The 24016-nt window shown below is 38.1% G+C and overlaps 1 protein-coding gene across 1 annotated transcript in view; it reads left to right on the plus strand.

Moving 5' to 3' along the window:
- The window catches only part of LOC110454063 (SID1 transmembrane family member 1-like), a 34900-nt gene that overhangs the window by 3298 nt on the left and 7586 nt on the right, over positions 1-24016 (plus strand). The window contains exons 2-16 of the mRNA XM_021503403.1: positions 3281-3408; positions 5468-5629; positions 7027-7171; positions 8067-8150; positions 9562-9706; positions 11038-11131; positions 12249-12289; positions 12682-12765; positions 15157-15296; positions 17846-17919; positions 18425-18491; positions 21122-21270; positions 21936-21984; positions 22824-22941; positions 23193-23329. Of these exons, the coding sequence (XP_021359078.1) occupies positions 3281-3408; positions 5468-5629; positions 7027-7171; positions 8067-8150; positions 9562-9706; positions 11038-11131; positions 12249-12289; positions 12682-12765; positions 15157-15296; positions 17846-17919; positions 18425-18491; positions 21122-21270; positions 21936-21984; positions 22824-22941; positions 23193-23329 (1617 nt within the window). The remainder of the gene's footprint in view (positions 1-3280; positions 3409-5467; positions 5630-7026; positions 7172-8066; positions 8151-9561; positions 9707-11037; positions 11132-12248; positions 12290-12681; positions 12766-15156; positions 15297-17845; positions 17920-18424; positions 18492-21121; positions 21271-21935; positions 21985-22823; positions 22942-23192; positions 23330-24016) is intronic.

Here is a 24016-nt window from a genome sequence, read left to right on the forward strand (position 1 = left end):
GGCTGATGATTAATTTTAATCGAAAAATCAATCCATTTGCCGTTTCTGATTACTATTATTGATATAATCGGTTCACTATCGAAATCAAAGTGTCAAATGTATGCAATGTAATGTATTATGCATTGTAAGTAAATTTTCTTATAATTTTTAGCTCATCTGGTCTGAAGGACCATGGTGAGCTTATCTCATACCGCAGCGTCCGTCGTCCGTCAACTTGGTCCGTCCGTCGTCTGTCGCCCGTCGTCCGTCGTCATCGCCCGTCCGTCAACTTTTCCTTTAAAACGCTACTAGTCCTGAACGGCAAAATAGATTTTGACTAAATTTGGTCTTGAGCATCCTTGGGCCAAGTGGAATCAATTTTGTATAAATGGTAGGTTTGGCCCCCCCAAGGGCCTGAGGGGCGGGGCCCAATAGGGGAACATAGCAAAATATTCTTTAAAATCCTTCTACTTCTGTAGGAATGACAGGATTTGATCCATATTTGGTGTTGAGCATCCTTGGGTTAAGGGAAACCAATTTTGTATAAACGGTGGGTTTGGCCCCCTTGGGGGCTGGGGCCCAATATGGGAAATATAGCAAATTTTAAAAATCCTTCTACTTCTGTAGGAATGACAGGATTTATTCCATATTTAGTCTGAAGCATCCTTGGGTGAAGGGGTACCAATCTTATACAAACGGAGGGTGTGACCCCCCTGGGACCTGAGGGGCTGGGCCATATAGGGGAAATAGAGGTAAAAACTTTTAAATCCTTCTTCTACCATAGGGATTAAGGGATTTTATCCTAATTTAGTCTGGAGCATCCTTGGGCCAAGGGGACTCAATTTTGTATAAGCAGTTGGTGTGGTCTACCAGGGGGCAGAAGGGCGGGGTCCAATAGGAGAAATAGAGGTAAAACCTTTAAAATTCTTCTTCGATCATCATGATTAAGGGATTTTATCCTTATTTAGTCTGGAGCATCTTTTGGCCAAGGGGACTCAATTTTGTAGTTTGAAATTTGTTATATCTCAAGTACTGGATGGATCTTATGAAATTTCATATGTATACTTACAGCACCTACCATGGAGTGCTATATCTTTACTTCATACCAATTATTTGAAACATATTCAGGTGAGCGATACACTGGCCCTCTGGGCCTCTTTTTTCTATATAGATGATTGACAAAACTGCATAAAAGTTGCTTGAAATCCATTCATTTTAAAACGAACTGTTGTATTCAATCAATAATCATTCGGTTTACTTCTTACGATTACTGATTATGATTTTAAGCTGTTACCCATTACTAGGCTTGATAGAAGTGATTTCTGTAACATGGAAGTTAATTGAATCCTGAACTCATATTCATTACTGTTTGCCCTTCCAATTGATTTGGGGTTTTTTTAAATATTGAACAACGTCGGTGATCATGTTGCTGTGATGTTCATGTGTGAATTAATAGTTAACTCATGCACTCCTGAAGACACATTTGAACTCTTCCAATTCAGAGGCTGGAATAATTCATTATGAAATTTCAGGGTTGAATGAATTAATGAGTGTTAGTGAAAAGATCAATTATAATCCATTCTTTGATATTTTTATAACAGTATGTTAAATTATACCTTTATAATAATAAAATTGAAATTGACATCATATAATTGTTTGGTCTTGCCTTTTTTAGAGTTTGTTAACAAAAAAGTAAACACGATTGCTTAAAAACTGGAAGGTTTTAGTTATGGAACACTGATAACAATTCTGGATTGGAAGTAAGATATATTGATCAATGAATTCAATTTCACTATGACAGGTGGTAGGGTGGCACAGTGGATAGTGCACCGGTCTTCCACCAAGACAGCTGGGGTTTGATTCCCTGATTGGATGTGAAAAGGTTTAGGTCACCTAGCTGCCTCACCACAAGAGTGATAAATACACATTGAAATAAATTGTTTCATAATTGTTGTAAAAATAAGTTTATAATTTTAATGTCACATATAATGTTATTGTAATGTACCCTGCATATTAGAGGCCCAGCACGGGAGATATAGTTATTAGCCCTGCTAGTTATCTTCACATCATTTAATCAATTCTTCACACAGGACTCCCCTCTCTTCTGTTTATACATATATACCCATCACAACAAACATGCCCAACAAAAAGTCATAAATATAATTTAAGGTCCACTTTCCAAGTTATTTTACGATTTTTCTCTCACTATTTTTACTTCTTAACTTCTTAACTTCTTGATTTCATGTTATACATCATCCTTGATATCCAGGTATTACACTCTCTTTCATTCTCTACACCCCTGGAAATTGTCATAGCAAAATCGAAGGCATGCGGCTAGATATTTGATAGGTGTCAGGTAAAAAAACCTGACCAATCACTAGGCTGATACTTGTCCTTTAAAGATTACAGAGGAGGGACGCCAGACTTCAAAGCAATTTTACCATTTCATGACCGCAAGATTCTTTTGATGTACATATACATCAAAGGATCAAACTAGCCTTGATCTCGTCTCGTTCACAAAGTAGCTCAAATTAAGCCTTCCATTTTGCTATCACATATTCCAGGGGTGCAGAGAGCGAAAATGAGTGTAATCCCTGGATGTTGAGGATGGTCATGCATTAAATACATGAAGTTCATTTTCCTTGGTCAAAGTTTGGTCTATAAACATTTCAGTAGGTCTGTAAGAAATCTATAGATCTCTGATAGACCTACTGTCTAAAAGTATGAACATTCTAAATTCTAAAACAGTTACTATATTCTACGAAATTGGAAATTGTTCTGTATCAATTTACTTTTCAAATTATTCACATGTGAAAATATTCACATCATCAATTTTTGTGTACCTTTTAAATGTGTCATTTATGAATTCTTGTGTATCAATCTTTCTAATTTGTCATCTATTCATGTGTACATTTCAAATTTGTCATCTTTTTTTGTGTACCTTTCTAATTTGTCATCTATTCTTGTGTATCTTTCTAATTTGTCATCTATTCTTGTGTACATTTCAAATTTGTCATTTATTCTTGTGTATCTTTTTAATTTGTCATCTATTCTTGTGTACATTTCAAATTTGTCCTCTATTCTTATGACGTCCTTTCTAATTTGTCATCTATTCTTGTGTAACTTTCTAATTTGTCATCTTATCTTATATGCATTTGTCGGCATATATTACCCAAATCTAAATTAAAATAAAAGAATCTTAATGGAACTCTTTATATAAAGGAGGTGAGCATGTCATAATGAGGTAACATCCATATCCTTAAAGTGTCAAGGAACTGTAACTAAAACTTACTGTTTACAGACAACAGCTGTAAGAGTGACGGTATCGCTCCCAAACAAGGAGGTCGACATCAATAATCCAGTTCTGTTCGTGGTTCGACAACAGCAGGGTATCCTGTCATGGAGACTGCCCATGTACCTTGAATACATGTGAGTATCAATCAACACAAGCAATTTCCAAAAACAGTTAAAGGGGTAATAACTTGGTGTGTTTTAATGCTATGTTTATCTTAAGGCTCATATTTTGCTTTAAAATCAAAGAACTAGCTCAGTACTAGTTTATCATCCTGCATCTTTAGATTTGACCTCTGTTGTGACCTTAGTCTGTTATTCTGCTTCTACATTTGACCTCTCCTCATTGTTGTAACCCTAGAATATTATCCTGTATTTATAAATTTGATCTCAGTTGTGCATGACCTCAGTATATTATAGGTATTCAGTATTTATAGATTTGACCTCTGTTGTGGCCTCAGTATATTATTTGGTATTTATATATATATAGATTTGACCTATGTTGTGACCTCAATAATAACATTATTCAGTATTTATAGATTTGACCTCTGTTGTGGCCTCAGTATATTATTTGGTATTTATATATATATAGATTGGACCTCTGTTGTCGCTTCAGTATCATATTTTGTATTTATAGATTTGACCTATGTTGTGACCTCAATATAATATTTGGTATTTATAGATTTGACCTCAGTTGTGGCATCAGTATTATATTCAGTATTTATAGATTTGACCTCTGTTGTCGCCTTAGTATAATATTCAATATTTATAGATTTGACCTCTGTTGTGACCTTAGTATAATATTCAGTATTTATAGATTTGACCTCTGTTGTGACCTCGTATTATATTCAGTATTTATAGATTTGACCTCTGTTGTCGCCTCAGTATAATATTCAATATTTATAGTTTTGACCTCTGTTGTGACCTTAGTATAATATTCAGTATTTATAGATTTGACCTCTGTTGTGACCTCAGTATGATATTTTGTATTTATAGATTTGACCTCAGTTGTGGCATCGGTATTATATTCAGTATTTATAGATTTGACCTCTGTTGTCGCCTCAGTATAATTAATATTCAATATTTATAGATTTGACTTCTGTTGTGACCTTAGTATAATATTCAGTATTTATAGATTTGACCTCTGTTGTGACCTCAGTATTATATTTGGTATTGATAGATTTGACCTCTGTTGTGGCCTTAGTATAATATTCAGTATTTATAGATTTGACCTCTGTTGTGACCTCAATATAATATTTGGTATTTATAGATTTGACCTCTGTGGTGACCTCAGTATAATATTCAATATTTATAGATTTGACCTCTGTTGTGACCTTAGTATAATATTCAGTATTTATAGATTTGACCTCTGTGACCTCAGTATAATATTTTGTATTCATTGATTTGACCTCTGTGGTAATTTAACCTCAGTATACTGTTTGGTACTTATAGATTTGACCTCTGTTGTGACCTCAGTATAATATTTTGTATTCATTGATTTGACCTCTGTGGTAATTTAACCCCAGTATTATATTTGGTATTTATAGATTTGACCTATGTTGTGGCCTCAGTTATAATATTATTCAGTATTTATAGATTTGACCTCTGTGGTGACCTCTGAGTAAATTAATCTGTGTCTGTAGATTTGACTTCTCTTCATTGCTGAATCCCTAGAATATTATCCTGAATCTATATATATTAGACCTCTGATTTGACCTCAGTATATTATGCTTGTAATAAATACGTATTGAAAAATGTTGAAGAGGATGACAATAAAATGCTGAGCAGTTTTCAAAATATAACTTTGACATACAGAAACTTATTTTAGAATGGAAGCTTTTATATGAGTCAAGTCAATAATCGGGCAATAAGTTAATGGTACAATCGCATACTTGCCAACTCTTCCTATTTTGGAGGGACACTCCTGACTTTTGGACCCTAAAATTGAGCATTTTCAACCAGTAAAATTGTTAAACTATTTCTACTTTCTAAATTCTGATGTATTATCTGCAAAAATAGTTGAAAAGATGCAATTTTAAAGTGTAATTTTGTCTCTAGGGGTATACACACAAAGTCTATTTATGTTTTCAATTTAGAGCATGGGTTATCTCCCCCATGAAAATGTCAAAAGGTTTGCAAGTATGCGATTGGTATGTCTATCCTGTAGTAAAATATCGATATGACCTCTGATTTACAGCTATACATACAACCTGGTCAGTCGTAATCTTTGTCCAGTCGACGCGATTCATAGGAACTCCTCAACCAAGGACCAGACCGTGTTTGTGGATGTTTCCACGTTCTCTAAACAAAACATCACATTCACAATTTCCGCGGATTTTGTGAAGGATTTTCACCTCAGGTAACATTTTTTTTTGGTTTTGTTTTCAATTTTGATTTTTATGCACATATAGAGTGGATTCTTCGGAGGCATTTAGTATATGTCATTTCTGTATGTCCCTACAATGATACCCCTGCAGGCTAGGGACAGAGAAAAGAATATACCCACTGTTACTCTCTGCATGTTAGTAGAAGGCGACTAATGAGGGACCCCTCTAATTACCTTTCCATTTCCTAACGCCTCTCTTGGCAATACCTCGCTTTTGGCCGTGGTGTTAAGAGTTTGCCCTAGCGAGGAAGGTTCTGGCTCTACCCTGACCAAGACAAACCAAAGTCTCTAAAACTGGTACTGACCTTTCCATGCTTGACGTTCAGCATTAAAATACTGGTTGGATTGGTGTCAGTGTAATCTGACCGATTGTGGTGTCATTAATTGCTACCGAGTCCAGGTTCTGACATCTCACTTTGGTGGCACTTTAAAGGGCCTGTCAATGGCCCCAATATTTCGTCTGCTGGATAACCGAACAACTCAGTAGTGAAGCGGATGTAAAATCTATCAATTAATCAATCAATGGCCCCTATATTCATGGACACCATCCTTTTATGACCTAATAGCTATTGCTAGTACGATAAACAAATAAAAACCAAAAATCGAACCCTGCAATGTACAACACAGTTGATTTGACTTTATGTAAGATTTATAACTCTTAAACTAGAATTCCATCTGTCGTTAAAATTCATATACGCATATGGATGCATATTGAGGACTGCCGTACCAATAACATGTTGTATACCAGGGCATTTTCGCCGCAGTTTAACTTTTGCCTTTTTCACCCTCCTCAATGAGGGTAAATTTACCATGACAACGAATGTTAATACACAACATACAATATGGAGAAATTCCATGTGAAGGTGAAATTAACTCATTCACCCCTGAAGACACATTTGAACTCTTCCAATTCAAAGGTTGGAATAGTTCATTATGAAATTTTAGGGGTGAATGAGTTAACACTAGGCGAACATGGGAAGATATTTGGCTGGACGAAAGTTTCTCGGTATACAGTATATTTTCCTCTCCAATGACTTTACATAAAATTTACATATCTAATCCAATAAAGCAAGGGTAGGGCATATTATGTTTTACAAACATTTCTTTCTTTCTAAGCCGCCACCATTTGTTGGGGAAGGGGGAGGCATGGGAGGGCATATACCTCTTATAGAGTTACTAATGTCTGTCACGTGTCATCCCGTCATGTCAAGTACGAAAATACCTCGGAGGAGTCCAAAGGTCAATGCCAAGGTCATTGTTACTATTTTTAAGTTAACCAAATCAAAGTCACTGTTGATATATATGTCTGACAGACGTTTTCTATTTTAGGAAAAAAAATAATGTATCTGATAATTTTGTATCTGTTGTAGAACTGATGAGATCCGAAATGTGAATGTAACGCCTTCCCAGCCTCAGTATTTTATGTTCACCTTTCCTGACAATGTCGACTCTGTGATAGTCCAGGCGAAATCCGACAGCGACCTCTGTATGATATTCTCCTTGCAGGATGTCAAGGTAGGTAATTATATGTTGTGAAATCTGATGATTATGAAAAAGATAATTTTGTAACCTACGAGCAGGCACCTTTTCAGCCACTGACTATTATCTCAATGTTGCTAAACTGTTGAGCGAGTCCCAGGATTATACTGCTTTGAGGGAAAAGTTAGTTTGCAAGGAAGGCAGTAGTCTAGTGGTAGGGTGCCGGGCTCGTGACAGAAGGGTTGCGGGTTCGAGTCACATCAAGGCACTGTGTTGTATCCTTGAGCAAGATACTTTACTCTGCTTGTTCCAGTCTACTCAGCTGTAAATGGGTACATGGTTGGGCAGTGCTGGAATTGTTGAATGCTAGCTGTGAGCGCCAAAATGGTAGCACCAGCTGTATGCTCACCAGGGAGTTGAGAATGATGTTGGCTGGTTACATAGGCCCTATAACCGCGGATAATAATTTGTGAACTGTTTTGAGACGACCTACGAGCAAGCAGGATTGTTTCTTCAGTGTCCTGTATTTGACCTTGATTTTATTGTTTTTCAGTGTTCTGTGTTTGACCTTAACCTTATTGATTTTTTCAGTGTCCTGTATTTGACCTTGACCTTTATTGGGTTTTTCAGTGTCATGTGTTTGACCTTCACCTTATTGTTAATTCAGTGTCCTGTGCTTGACCTTGACCTTATTGTTTCTCCAATGTCCTGTTTTTTACTTTGACCTTATTTGTGGGTTTTTTCAGTGTCCTGTGTTTGACCTTGACCTTATTTATTTCACATGTCGTGAGTTTGACTGACCTTATTTGTTTTTGTAGTGTCCTGCATTTGACCTTGTCAGTTTTTTTCTTCAGTGTCCTGTGTTTGACCTTGACCTTATTGTTTTTTTCAGTGTCCTGTGTTTGACCTTGACCCTATTGTTTTTTTTCAGTGTCCTGTGTTTGACCTTGACCGAGATGTTGAGTTTTCTGGTGTTCATCAAACAATGACCAGACAGGCGGCCATTACCGCAGAGGTAGGTGTTACTGTTTAATATTGTCCAGACAAACACTTTTCACCAGAATTGTAAACAAATAAATTATAACTCAAAAGATTGGATGTTGTCTGGTTAACTCGGCTTTTGAAATTTGATTTCTTTTATGGCAGGACTAGTGACATCCTCCATACTCCAGGGGTTACGCTCGCTTTTTATTTTCGCTGTCTCCACCCCTGGAATATGTCATAGCAAAGTTGAAGGTATGCAACTAGCTATTTGATTGGTCTCGGGTAAAAAAAAAACGAGACTAATCTCTAGGCTGATACCTGTCCTTTGAAGATTATAGAGGAGCGACACCCGACTTCAAAGCCAGCCAATTTCACTGTTACGCAACTGAGAGATTCTTTTGATGTACATCAAAGGATCAAACTTGTCTCATACACAAGGTCAGGAAAACTTGTCTCATACACAAAGTCAGGAAAACTTGTCTCATACACAAGGTCAGGCGCACACTGAGCCTTTGATTTTGCTATGACATATTCCAGAGGAGCAGAGAGCGTAACCCCTGAAGTATCGAGGATGGACTAGGAATGTCATTTAGAAATACATCAACTGGAGTAAGCTGACCTTAACTGTATATGCATATACAACTAGCGGAATTTTGATCATATTCTCCATTATATTGAAACAATAACTACAAGATCTTGATCAAATCTTACCGATAAATTTGAAAAATTGATTTTGCAGAAAATAAATGACTTAAAAGTAGGAGATTGAAGAGTTGATATTATTTTTATGTTTGGACAAGAAGGATTGGTAAAACCATCAGGACTAGTTTCAGGTCATAGCTCTAAAATAACAGGCATTGGTTACTTAAATGCAGGTTATAACATTTCAGTGCAGGTCATTGCATTTAACCCCGCTTTTACTCTACCAAAGCAAACAGCAAGATTTTATTCACCTTCTTTAATGCATATTTTTAACTTAATTTATAGCTTTCAACCTTTCCTAAGAGGGAAACTCCCTCATTTTGACCAAAAATTACCAATCTGGCCTCGAAACTCCCTCATTCAAATCCAAATTCACACAAACTCAAAATCTACATTCTGTGGTCAAATGATCTCTTTAAGTTACTGCAGTGCATGTTATAATCCTAACAATTCAGTGTGTCTGAATCAACTGAATGCTTTTAAGAGTTATTTTGATATATAGAAATGGAAAAATATATTGGGCAAAGTAGCTTCAGTTGCGTTTCACTCACTTTCTCCCTCTTTGGAAATGTGGAATGAGGGAGATCTCCCTAATTGGAGGTTTCACAGGTTGACACCTATGTTTATTAACCCTTTCACCCCTATGTAACTTTAGTAGACTCTACCATGCATTGATATGGAGGGGTCCATTATGGTCTACAGCTCATGTATCTGCCTTTGACGTTTTTAACACATTACAGAAATCTAGCTACGACCAGAACTCGTTCTACATCGTGACGGTACTGAAGCCCTCTGACTATGACTGTAATGGTATTGAGACTATACAAGCTGCTGGTTATACTCGCAGGAAACAACTAACACTACAGGTGTACGGCACCATCAGTGGTGAGTATGTGCATATTTTAATGTCCTCAAATTATATGAAAACCCTGTGATTACTATATGTAACATACCGTAAATTTGCGGGTATAGTGCGCACTCGGGTATAGTGCGCAGGTACGTTTTTGGGATCAGATTTGAAAGAAGAAAAAAAGGGAAAATGTTGAAAAAAAATACTTTGAAAAAAAAAATCTGAAAAAAAAACGGTATCAAACTGGAAAAGTAGCATCAAAGGTAGCTTGCTGTTTATAACGCTGATTAATTAACAATTGATTTACTGGAGTGAACAGGCCCATGAAGGTGTAGTTTAAAAATTATATGAAAACCCGAGAGGGTCACATCATCCCCTATGATTACTATATATGTAACATATATATAAACTTTTTTATTTTACAACACTTATGAAATAGGATTTCACCTGTACGTATGTTACACTCTTTGTCATTGCTCTATCGACTTCATTCCTCAATGCAATTTCATGAAACTTGATACAAGTGTTTGGTATGGTAATGCCTTGAACAAGGTCGCATTTCAGGTTACTGCGTTAAAGGTCAAGGTCACTTTTACTATTTTTGGAAAAAAACTTTGTCATCGCACTAGCGACTTCATTTTCTCTTGCATATGTCACGGTGTGTGAATGCGAGGGGATTTGTAACACTTGTAATGCCTTGTTCAACTTATATTAATAACTCTGTTTGCCCGGTTGTATTCGTGTGGAGGGTCTTAATGTGGGAGGAAACCTGAGTACTTCTGTACTTTTTCCCTGTTTAAATACGGTGACAACTGCTCAATGGAACTTTATGTAAAAAACATTCATATATAGTGCTTATAAGGATGTCGTTCAAATCATTTTTGCTTTTACCGGCACTAGGATTTATATAGTTCGAGATTGTAACTCACGAAACCTCCTATTTATATAGTGCATAATAATATTTAAAAAAATAAGTTTTACTTATTTCAATATACTTATGTAACAAGTTATAATGTAAATTAATCTTCTTTACTTAGATAGATGCAATTTTTTTTAAATAATTCATTTTCATGAAGATACTATGCCTGCGAAAAACATTCATTGTCTTTTTTTCTGGAATATAAAGGGTCATGGGAATAAATTGCCTTTAATAAGTCGGCATCAGATCCGCGCTATCACAAGGAGGTAAGCACACCAACATACCATGTCTCCTGCATAGACTCATGCAAGCATGCATGCACTACACACATGGAGGCACATTCTTAAATGAACTTAGCTGTTAATAGGACGTTAAACAAAATGAAACCATACCAAACAAAGCCTTTCAAAACCTATGTCTAACTGTTGTTTTTGATTTTTATTACAGCTAAGAAGTATTACGTGGCCATTATAGGGGCGGTGAGCGTATTTGTTGGATTCTACCTGGTGGCTTTCCTTGTAGGAGTACTGTATCACGGCTGGTGAGGATTACTGCTCTGATTTGTTTAGCTTTGTATCACAAAAAAATCTTTCAAACCTGTTGTCAGTATAATGTGACTGAGCCGAATGCTGTACTTGGTGCCTTCGGCATGATGTTTCAGTGAGATAGCACTATAAAGTTGGCATCAGAGCCGCACTATCGCAAGGAGGCAAACACTGACATACCCTGCCTCTGGCACACATTCACACAAACACAACATACACAGGGGAGAAACGTCCTTAAATGACCTTAGCTATTGATAGGATGTTTAACCCCATAAAACTAAACCATTCAATAACCAAGATATCACAGTGTTATCTCAGCTCAATCTCAGAAAACTTCTTGGGGCCATATAAGTACTCTTCCCGGTACTTCAGCATATTGACTGTAAGGAGGTTCAACTCTGACAGGCTTTGGGAGGTGATTACAGCTTTCATGTGTCCCAGAAATAGACAGTTTACTCCAGCCTAGGCTGGATTAATATTTATAACCCCCCACCCCACCCCAAATGAAGTTCAATTGGGTAGCGGGGGTATATAGGAATCACCCTGTCCATCTGTCCATCCATCCATCCATCTTTACATGATCTTTATAAGTGTAACTCCTCCTATATCAGGTAATGCATTTTTTTTTAACCCAACACAGTGAAAGTGCATTGTATGTATATTTGCAGGACTATGTTTCCTGGAGTTATGGCCGTTGATATGTTCTGCTCCAGAAACCTTGTAAGCACAACTCCTCCTTTACACTGTTTTTTTTAACAATGTATGTCGATGTGCATGAAGAATGAAATTTGCAATTCGACTATATTTTCTGGAGTTGTGGCCCTTGAAATGTTTTGCTCCAGCAACTTTGTAAGTGCAGTGCCTCCTTTACAGCGATTTAGAATTATTTTAATATCTTGGCACAGTGAAAGTACATCATGTATAGATGTGCAGGAAAAAGGAATTTGTGATACAGCTCTTTTCCTGGAGTTATGGCCATTGAAACGTCTGTACCAGAAACCATGTAAGCACAAGTGGGGGTATATCTTTGTTTCTTTAGTTGGTCTAGGTCAGTATTATAATTCTAAATTGTCTATTAATAATATTTTTGTGTGTTTTATCTTCTTTTTTCAGTCGAAAAAATTGGGGTGTCTGGGAATTTGTGCTTGAGGAAGGTAATTGTTTTTTTTGTTTTTTGTTTTTTGTTTTAAGTATTAATTTCTGGTGTCAATATGATGTATGTATAAGTTACTCCAGTTAGAATATCTGCTATGATTTAGTAAATATAAAAATGTTGTGACCAATTTCGAAAGAAAAAATATACAGAAACATTTTTGCAATTCATATTGATAATTTTTATACATGTTAGTGGTATATATAGTAAATAAAAAATATTGTGACCAATTCAAAAAAACTAAAACAAAAGAGAAATGCTTGCAATTCAGATTGATAATTTTGATACATGTTATATACAGAATTGTAGTGGTTAATTTTGCCAAAGTATTTGGTAATGTTTAGAATGACCCTGTCAACTGATGACCTCTGCCCTCTGACCTTGATCTTGCAGATACAGAAGAGACCAATCCTCTCACAGGAGAAAGTCGGCCTAGTCGTCATGGGTACGGGACTGTGGAACCGGATCTGGATTCAGGTAAACATCAAGTAATCTATTCTGGTTAGATATTTTGTTAGAAAAATTAGATTAAAATAAAAGCAATCTGATAATTTTCAGTAGATTTATACAGAACAAACTTTGATTCTGAAGTATACACTCTATGTACCCCAAATCACCAAGTTAAAAATTAGGATAAGATTTTATAAGGGAGATGGGAAGTAGCGGGGTTGTCCTCATGTACTGTCCCCTTGTTAGCTCACCTGGTCCGAAGGACCAAGGTGAGCTTATGCCATACCGTGGCGTCCGTCGTCCGTCCGTCGTTCGTCCGTACGTCAACAATTTCTTTAAACGACTTCTTCTTCTTAACCACTGGTTGGAATTAAAGTAAATTTGACTGGAAGCATTCCTAGGTGGTGGGGATTCAAAATTGTACAAATGGTGGGGCTGACCCCCTAGGGGACTGAGGGGCGGGGTCAAAAGGGGTCAATTTGCCCATATTGCTTTAAGCGACTTCTCTGAAACTAAGAAGTGGATATCAACCATATTTGACTGGAAGCATCCCTAGGTGGTGGTGATTAAAAATTGTACAAATGGTGGGGCTGACTCCCCAGGGGGCTTAGGGGCGGGGCCAAAAGGGGGCAATTTGGCTATATTGCTACAAACGACTTCTTCTGTAGAACTGTGCACTGGATATCAATCATATTTGATCAAAAGCATTCCTGGGAGGCAGGGATTTAAAATTGTACAAATGGTGTGGCTGACCCCCCAGGGGGCTGAGGGGCAGGGCCAAAAAGGGTATTTGGCTATACTGCTTTAAGTGACTTCTTCTCTGGAACTAAGTGATGGATATCAACCTTATTTGACTGGAAGCATCTCTAGGTGGTGGAGATTCAAAATTGTACAAACGGTTGGGCTGACCCCCCAGGGGGCTGAGGGGCGGGGCCAAAAGGGGGCAATTTGGTTATATTGCTATAAATGACTTCTTCTGCAGAACTATGCCATGGATATTGATCATATTTGGTCGGAAGTATTCATGGGAGGCAGGGATTCAAAATTGTACAAATGGTGGGGCTGACCCCCCGGGCTAAGGGGTGGGGCCAATAAAATGTATTACTTGGAAATGGTTGAGATCCCCACCATATAACCATATATACAATTGCTGAGTATAAAGAGAAGAATGCACATTTGCTTCCAGGATGTCCCTAGGGTCTGGCCCCACCCTTGGAGACATAGTCCCTGGGCCATAACTTTAAAACGGTTGAGATCCCCACCCCAAAACTATATATACAAATGCTGGGCATAAAGAGACGAATGCAATCATGATATCAGAATAGACCCTGGGGTCTGACCGAACCCCTAGGGACCTAGTTTCTTAGTCACAGCTTGGAAACAGTTGAGAGCCCCACCCTATAACCGTATATATACAATTGCTGAGTATAAAGAGATGATTGCACATATGCTTCCAGGTTGGCCTTGGGGACTGCCCCACCCTTGGAGACTTAATCCCTGGGTCATGACTTTGAAATGGTAAATATCCCCACCCCAAAACTATATGTACAATTGTTGGGCATAAAGAGACGAATGCAGTCATGACATTAGAATTGATCCCAGGGTCTGCCCCACCCTTGCAGACTTGGCCCCTGGGTCATAACTTTGAAACGGTTGAGATCCCCATCCCAAAACTATATATACAAATGCTTGGCAAAAAGAGACAAATGCAATATTAGAATCGATCCTGGGGTCTGGCCACAACTCTAGGGACCTAGTTTCTGAGTCAAAGCTTGGAAACAGTTGAGATCCCCACCCCATAACAATACATAAAATTGCTGGGCATGAAAAATCTAATATAGCTATGCTACAAGGATTGGCCTTGGGGTCTTGCATATTCCCTTGACCTCATTTGGAGAATAGTTTGCCATGATTGCTTAGGTATCCAGGTGAGCGATACAGGCCCTCTGGGCCTCTTGTTTCTTTGATGAAAGACCAGATTGACGGAGCAAATGCAATAAAAGGTGTAACTGCAGCACATAAAGGTAATTAAAATAATGTGTACTACTTCATCTGATCAAACAAGACTTGGTTCTAACCCAAGTGATTAATACGCTTACAGAAACCTTTCGAGGCGTTCTCGGCGTGGTTGGCATGGGCGCAGCTATATTTTGTAATCACCCCGGGATATCTTGGTACCTTACAGTAACCTTTCATAGTTCGCGTAGTATGAGAATGCACCGACGATTTCCAAGGAGATATGCTGGTTGGCTAAGACCAAAGGTCATGTCGAGATGAACTCAAACAGGGCACTGTTAGATCTTTCATTGGAGTGTTTTGTAGAGGAGCAGTATTACAAGTCTAATTTTAATTTGATTGGACGTGTGTGACACCTCCACTTGAAGTCATTACTATCTCTGTGTTATATCTGTCGTGTAGAGGATAGCAGTGCCCAGAGAAATAAAGAGATGTACAGAGTTACCCCCTCCAGACCCCCCTCTCTCGCCAGAACCCCGTCAGAGGATGACGTCGACTTCCTAGATGATGCCACAAGCGAAAAGAATGTCCTCCGAACAAAAGTAAGAGTTTATCTCATGACGAGGATAATCATATTTTTTATAGTTTATTTTCCATTATTATGATTGTTTATTAATCATTACCGATACAACAATGTTAAAATGAACAGCACGTCTGATTTGTTATTTATTTCTATTTTTTAAGAAAAAAGGCTAAATGAAATTTAAAATTAGTCATTGTATATTTCTGCCATACTTAGGTTATCAAACACCCTTTCCTTTACTTATTGATATGTTTTATCAATCAGTGAGTGATCAGCCTGTTATATTTGGGTACGAAATACAGGGTTAGAGACACGAAACCATTTTTAGGTCACCTGAGCTTTGCTCAAGTGACCTATTCCAATCGCTTTTCGTCCGTCGTCGTCCGTCGTCCGTCGTGCGTCGTGCGTAAACTTTTACATTTTCAACTTCTTCTCAAGAACCAGGGGATGGATTTTTTTCAAACTTGGTCAGAATCATCCTTGGTAGATGAGGCTTCAAAATTGTAAAATTGGGATTCCTACCCCAACCCCTGAGGCCAGGGCGGGGCCCCAAAGGGAAAATTAATCAATATTTCAAAAATCTTCTTCTCCAGACTCAGAGGTACTACAGTGATTTTCTCTATGTGGAAAGAAAGATCATCAGGGGCTTTACTTAAATTGTAAATTTCAGGACCCCCGAGCTATCCGTTCTCCCTTGGGGAGGGGGTAAAGTTTACTATAGTTTATATAGGGAAATAACACTTTTGGGTATATTTTGACAACTTTCTGTAGGAAATTATTTTTACTTGGTGAGAATTATCCTTGGAGGTAGATGGTTTCAAATTGTAAAATTGAGATTCCTACCCCGACCCCTGGGGCCAGGGCGGGGCCCCAAAGGGAAAATTAATCAATATTTCAAAAATCTTCTTCTCCAGACTCAGAGGTACTACAGTGATTTTCTCTACGTGGAAAGAAAGATCATCAGGGGCTTTACTTAAATTGTAAATTTCAGGACCCCCGAGCTATCCGTTCTCCCTTGGGGAGGGGGTAAAGTTTACTATAGTTTATATAGGGAAATAACACTTTTGGGTATATTTTGACAACTTTCTGTAGGAAATTATTTTTACTTGGTGAGAATTATCCTTGGAGGTAGATGGTTTCAAATTGTAAAATTGAGATTCCTACCCCGACCCCTGGGGCCAGGGCGGGGCCCCAAAGGGAAAATTAATCAATATTTCAAAAATCTTCTTCTCCAGACTCAGAGGTACTACAGTGATTTTCTTTACGTGGAAAGAAAGATCATCAGGGGCTTTATTTAAATTGAAAATATCAGGACCCCGAGCTATCCGTTCTCCCTTGGGGAGGGGGTAACGTTTAATATAGTTTATATAGGGAAATAACACTTTTCGGTATATATTTTATCCATTTTCAGCAGAAAATTGCTCAAACTTAGTCAGAATCATCTTGGGTAAATGAGAGTATTACTTTGTAAAATTGGGATTCCTGCCCCATCCCCAGGGGCTAGGGCGGGGCCCCAAAGGGAACATTTACCAATATTTTCAAATTCTTATCCTTTGATGACATGACAAGTATTGTATTTCACTTAGTTTACATGCTGATTTCCACATCACATCTAAACAATAAAATAAAGCTACCAGTACCTATGATATAACTCAGGTGACCGCTAAGGCCCTTGGGCCTCTTGTTGATTGTCAGTCCTGTGTCAATGTAACTACATTGTAGTCCCTTCCTCGATACTCAAGGGGTTACGCTCACTTTTGCTCTCTGCACCCCTGGAATATGTCATGACAAAATCGAAGGCTCAATGTACACTACCTTGTGGATGAGACGAGAAGACTTGTTTGATCCTTTGATGTACATAAAAGAATCACTTGGTCGGGTAACATAAAATTGACTGGCTTCGAAAACCGGTGTCACTCCTTTGTAATCTTCTAAGGACAGGTATCAGCCTGGCAATTTGTCAGGTTTTTACCTGAGACCAATAAAAAGCTAGCACACATGTCTTCAGTTTTGCTATTACATATTCTAGGGGTGCAGAGCATACCAGGTAAGTGAGCGTAACCCCTGGAGTATTGAGGATGGGATTTGTTGAAGATTTCCTAAAGGAAACTTTTCCAGCACAAAACTTAAAAAATGTAATGGGAACATTACTGAAACTACTGTCATAACTAAATTGTATTGATTAATGTATATGCTAATTGTGTTAAAATATACATTAGATGTGTCATCACTGGACGTTGTCATGGTCATCTTTACCTATTATTAACTCTACTACACAAGGACTTCTGTAAAAGATGTGCATTGATTAGGTTGCCTTACAAGCGTCAGCTGTAGGGAATTTCCTTTTAGCTCAGCGGTAGAGCATCGGGCTGGAAAGCCAAGGGTCGCGTGTTCGAGCCCCAGCGACGGCACTATCTTTATAACTATTTCTTGTCCTATTACACTTGTGTATTCCTTGTGGAATCCGTCTGCTGCAATAATAATGCTGCACAGACGTTTAATCTCCCACTCCTTGTATTTAAAAAAACATATCTATAATATAATGCTATTATGTTGTTCCCCTTTCAGACTGCTCTGTTTGTATGTGACTTGGCTAGAAAGCCCAAGAAACGACAGGAGAAAAACTACAAGCTCTTTTGTAGGTAGGTATAAATAAGTTTTTTCTCCTTTAGCTCTAAAACAGAGTTACTTATTTATGGTACAATAAATTGATAAATAATCAGTATATAAGGATTGAAAAGCTTTTTAATCAATTTCTTGCTTGTATGAACGCAAATCAGTTACATATACATAGTATGTCATGGCACTGTGTTGTATCTTTGAACAAGATACTTTACTCCGCTTGTTCCAGTCTACTCGGCTGTAAATGAGTACATGGTTGGGCAGTACTAGAATTGTTAGCTGTAAATGAGTACATGGTTGGGCAGTGCTAGAATTGTTGAATGCTAGCTGTTAGTGCCGAAATGGCAGCTCCGGCTGTATGCTCCCCAGGGAGTTGAGAAAGATATTGGCTCGTTGCAAAGGCCCTAAAACCACGGATGATAATTTGTGAACTGCTTTGAGATGATCTACGACCTAGGTTGTGATAAAGCTGTATATAAGAACCTCAAATTATTTTTTATTATTATTGATTTATCCTCTTTGCAGAAACCTTGTTGCTATTTCAATTTTCTACGGCCTACCTGTCCTGCAGCTTGTGATGACCTACCAAAAGGTGAGATTATATTCTGTCGATCAACAGGTGCAAATAACTGTCATTGTATTAGGTTGATCACATGACAGGGAAATAAAACATTATGTTTCCCTCATGCCCTTGGGTTTCCCCAGTCTTGACAGGGAAATAAAACAGTGTGTTTCTCTCATGTCCTTGGGTTTCCCCAGTCTTGACAGGGAAATAAAACAGTGTGTTTCCCTCATGTCCTTGGGTTTCCCCAGTCTTGACAGGGAAACAAGACAGTGTGTTTCCTTCATGTCCTTGGGTTTCCCCAGTCTTGACAGGGAAATAAAACAGTGTGTTTCCCTCATGTCCTTGGGTTTCCCTAGTCTTGACAGGGAAATAAAACAGTGTGTTTCTCTCATGTCCTTGGGTTTCCCCTGTCTTGACAGGGAAATAAGACAGTGTGTTTCCCTCATGCCCTTGAGTTTCCCCAGTCATGGCAGGAAAATATAAGGTTTCCCTAGTCATGACGGGGAAATAAAACATTGTGTTTCCCTCATACCCTTGGGTTTTTCCTAGTCATATTTCCAATTATTCGGAGCATCGAAAGAAAAATGAGCATGTAGCACCAGAGTGACTGAACAAAAGAACAACAATGATTAACTATTATTATATAATTATTATTATAAGCTTTATTTATCACATAATTGACTGTGTTATCCAGTGAATATACCCATGTCATATTTGTTTGCGTATTAACCCATGTAATATGACCTATTAGCCCTGTGATTGGTTGTAAGTTTCAATTGTGACATCACGCCTAGGACAAGTACATGACGTCACAGACTTAAGCACTGGAGTCAAAATGCCGTTTCATTTCAAGGTTGCATGAAAACTGTCGTTTTTCACGATTAAATGCCACAAATCTTGATTATGTGATAAAAAAGATCTGACACTCGTTTTCATTTCATATGAAATCTATGAAAATCTTCCCTCATTTTTTTCATTTCAGCTCGCTAGAGGCTCGCTGAATTGAAAATTCTTACACTTGTTTCATAAATCTCATAGGAAATGGAAACTCATGTAAGATCCTTTGACGTCATCGACCATGGCATACTTTATAAACGTCTGGAATACTCTTATGGAGTGACTGATACCGCACTATGCTGGATACAGTCATACCTGAGTGAACGACGACAGTGTGTTGCCATCGGATCTGCCACCTCACATGACAAAGTACTAGATTTCGGGGTTCCTCAAGGGTCGGTGTTAGGACCACGAAAATATTGTATGTACTCCAAACCGATTGGAGAGATTTGTCGTCGCCATAGCCTTCGCTATCATTGCTATGCTGATGACACACAAATTTACATGGTCATAAAACCACAGGACAGTTGGAATACAGTCTCAAAACGTCTGGAAGCTTGTCTGACGGATATCAGTATCTGGATGCACGCCAACATGCTTAAACTTAATCAGGAAAAGACGGAACTAATCGTCTTTTCCCCAAAGTGTCAGCAAACAATGGCTCTCCAGCTCAAGGTTGGTGCCAGAACTATTGAGACTGTTCCAGCTGTTAAAAACCTAGGGGTATACTTTGACAGTTCTCTGAACATGGAGAAACAAGTGAACGCGATTGCCAAATCCTGTTACTACCAGATCAGGAACATCGGCTGTATTCGGCAGTTTCTAACTGCAGATGCATGCAAGATTTTGGTGCATTCACTTGTTACCTCTCGGTTGGATTATGGTAACGCCCTGCTCTGTGGTATATCTGACAAACTAACTAGTCGTCTGCAGAGGGTTCAGAACACTGCAGCACGGCTAGTTACTCGTACTCGAAAGAGAGAGCACATCACACCTGCGCTTTATTCGTTGCACTGGTTACCTGTACGATACAGGTCGCAGTACAAAATTCTGGTATACACATACAAGGCACTGAATGGAACAGCTCCTCAGTACCTACAGGAACTTGTTACCCTGTATCAGCCGTCAAGATCACTGCGGTCGGAGTCAGAATCTTTGTTGTGTGTCCCAAAATCTCGTACTGTGACCTACGGAAACAGATGCTTTGGGAGGGTTTCGGCTACGTTGTGGAATAGCTTACCATCTGCTATTAGGAAGTCGAATACCCTGGCCAAGTTCAAGAGGGACATAAAAACTCACCTCTTCACGTCTGCATTTTAGAATCTTTGCAAAGACGTCATGTAAATACCACCCTTTTATTTGTTCAATTATGTGCACATTGCTTGTTAAATGTATGAAAGTGATTGCAAGCCTTTGTTGTTTGTTTTCACAATTATAACCATTACTATTATCCATATGTTGTAAAGCGCCTTAGAGTAATTTTACAAATTATATAGGGTGCTATATAAATGCTGTATATTATTATTATTATTATTATTATATTTATTTTACAACAATTATGAAACAAATATGCTGTACATAATATATAATTTTACGTAATGTAATATTAGGGATCTTAGCAGGCACAGGGGTCTTAATGTGGGAGGAAACTGGAGTACCTGGAGAAAACCCAAATGGTCGGGCAGGTAACTCCATACCTCTTTAGGTCTGATCTGATTGGGGAATCGAATCCCGGCCATTTCTTTGTAAAAGGTAATTTTCGTTAATGACTCTGATACAGGTGTTAATATCCTGACATTTTACTTTTGTGAATGTTACAGGTTTTACACGTTACTGGCGACCAGGATATCTGTTACTACAACTTTGACTGCTCGCGACCTCTGGGTGTACTCAGTGCCTTCAACAATGTCTTTAGTAACATTGGTTATGTCATGTTAGGGTTGCTGTTCCTTCTGCTTGTGTGGAGGAGGTGAGTGCTCAATATTAGCCACCGATGGCATTGCCACTATATAACCCTACCAAATTCAGTTGGCATACATATAGGCTATGAATGCCATAGACTGATTGTTGAAGTCGATCATCATTATTATGACATCATAATTGTTACGTCGGATACCACTGACCCTCCCTTGGCGATGGCTGTTCTATTTATTGAACAAGCATACCCGATACATACACTATCTGAACCAAATGCTGAATAATAATAAGTGTAATTGAATTTTCTATCAGATGAACAGATTTCAAAAATGGTAAATATAAGTATTGAACTGCTTTCAGTTGCGTGCTTCATTGAATTTGTGTTTGTCCAGTTCGCATTCATATTGCCTATGAATGCCAACTGAAAGCAGTTCAATGCTTAAATATCTTTTGGAAATGTGTGAGATGTTGGGAGATGGCTATAAGTTGTATTAACTTGTGCCTTAATCCATCGCTCAAATTATTTGGCAATAAATATGTTCAATATCAAAAGTGGTTAATTTTTTTATCAACACAACACAAAATCCTTTGTGTATTATAAAGTATGAAAATACTGAAATTCCCGTTGATAATCATCGTAATCAATTACATGTAAATTCAGAAAGAAAAAAACAACCTTTTAATCAAAACTGAATAATGTTTTGCTTGAAATTACAGAGATCTAGTTTACAGAAAGGCAGTGGAAAGAAACCCTGAGGTTGAAACAGTAAGTGTTTTAATTTTTTTGTGCCTATTCTAAAAAATGCTAGAAGGTATTTGTAGCATACTGTATGTTGTTGTAACTCATTCAACCCTGAGAACACATTTGAACTCTTCCAATTCAAAGGTTGGAATAGTTCATTATGAAATTTCAGGGGTGAATGAGTCAAAGTCGTGAATCCCACCATTTTTGTACTGCACACAGGCCTTAAACCCTCGATCATCACTCCAGATATTAGAATGGATTTGATTGCGTATGAGATTCCAGTTTGAGTATTCCACATGCAAATTTTTTTCTGGGTGTTATGGCCAAGGTCAAGGTCACCATTGCAATGCTTTGTTTCTACAAGATCAAATATTCTGGAATTTTCAGAAATGTTATAAATATATTCCTAGGGCTTGTCTATATCCAGACTGTATTTAATTTGGCAGATGAATATTCATTAAATGCTGATGTATATAATACCTCTCCTTTGATTGAATTATTCTTTTGTCTGTCTGTACCTGCGTCCATGTAAGTCCGAATTATTCTGACGTTTTATCAACTTTTTTCATATCGGTCTGTTGTCGATTAACGTCAGAACTCCGGCCCTCTATAATATGCGGGAAATATGCGACCCGCGCCCGGAGTGCACTTCAAACTGATATTTTAGAAACAAATCGTCACTTTCACACACATGTCGCACATGGATCAAAAGATCTATTCTTTATGCACTAGGCGGTATCAATAACATGAAATGAAACTTGTCAATTAAGTAATGGGTAGTAAATATTCGTAAACAATTTTCAGGGACGCCAGGAAATGTTTTAAGGCTATTAATAATGTGCTCTGTCTTTCTTCCACAGAAATATGGCCTGCCACAACACAACGGGTTACTGTATGCTATGGGGCTGGCTCTGTGTATGGAGGGGGTGATGAGTGGCTGTTATCACGTCTGTCCCAACTACTCCAACTTCCAGTTTGGTAAGTTCTTCCGTTTGCTTTCCAGAAAGGAATTTCTCGATTCTCCCAATTTCGCTCGTATTTATATATACTAGTTTTGAATATCAATAAGTATTTACCCCTCCAGTGAAGTAATCGGGCAGCTGAAGAACATTTGTAGTGAGGCCATACCTGCCAACCCCGGATATACTGATGAAAGAGTGAGAACCTTCTTTTGAATGTCCTACATAATTATACAACTTTTAAAGTGGCTTTTTTCTCTATTTTTGTAGATACCTCTTTTATGTACATCATTGCCTGCCTGTGTATGCTGAGAGTCTATCAGAGTAGACACCCTGACATCAGCGCCAAAGCTCACACTTCCTACCTCGTCATGGCCTTCGTCATATTTATAGCTGTTGTTGGCGTGGTGAGTACTGTTGTCATGGCCTTTGTCATATTTATAGCCGTTGTTGGCGTGATGAGTACTGTTGTCATGGCCTTAGTCATATTTATAGCCATTGTTGGCGTGGTGAATACTGTTGTCATGGCCTTCGTCATATTTATAGCCGTTGTTGGCATGGTGAGTACTGTTGTCATGGCCTCGTCTTATTTATAGCCGTTGTTGGCATGGTGAGTACTGGTGTCATGGCCTTCGTCATATTTATAGCCGTTGTTGGCGTGGTGAGTACTGTTATCATGGCCTTCGTCATATTTATAGCCGTTGTTGGCATGGTGAGTACTGTTGTCATGGCCTTCGTCATATTTATAGGCGTTGTTGGCGTGGTGAGTACTGTTGTCTTGGCCTTCGTCATATTTATAGCCGTTGTTGGCGTGGTGAGTACTGTTGTCATTGGGCTTATGTGGTTATGCATTCACCCCTGAAAACTCATAATCATTTAAACTCTTCCAATTCAAAGGTTGGAATAATTCATTATGAAATTTTAGGGGTGAATGACTTAAAAGCCCTTATTACCATGGGGAGTAAAATCCCAATGCCATATGGTTGATGCTATATGTTAGAAACTCTTTACCATTGTAAATAGTTGTTATTGGGTTTGATATGATATGTAAAATCTGTTGTTATAATAGTAAGTATCAATGTCATTGGGACCAA

Source organism: Mizuhopecten yessoensis, unplaced genomic scaffold, assembly GCF_002113885.1.
Source record: "Mizuhopecten yessoensis strain PY_sf001 unplaced genomic scaffold, ASM211388v2 scaffold7651, whole genome shotgun sequence".
In the NCBI taxonomy this organism is placed as follows: Eukaryota; Metazoa; Mollusca; class Bivalvia; order Pectinida; family Pectinidae; genus Mizuhopecten; species Mizuhopecten yessoensis.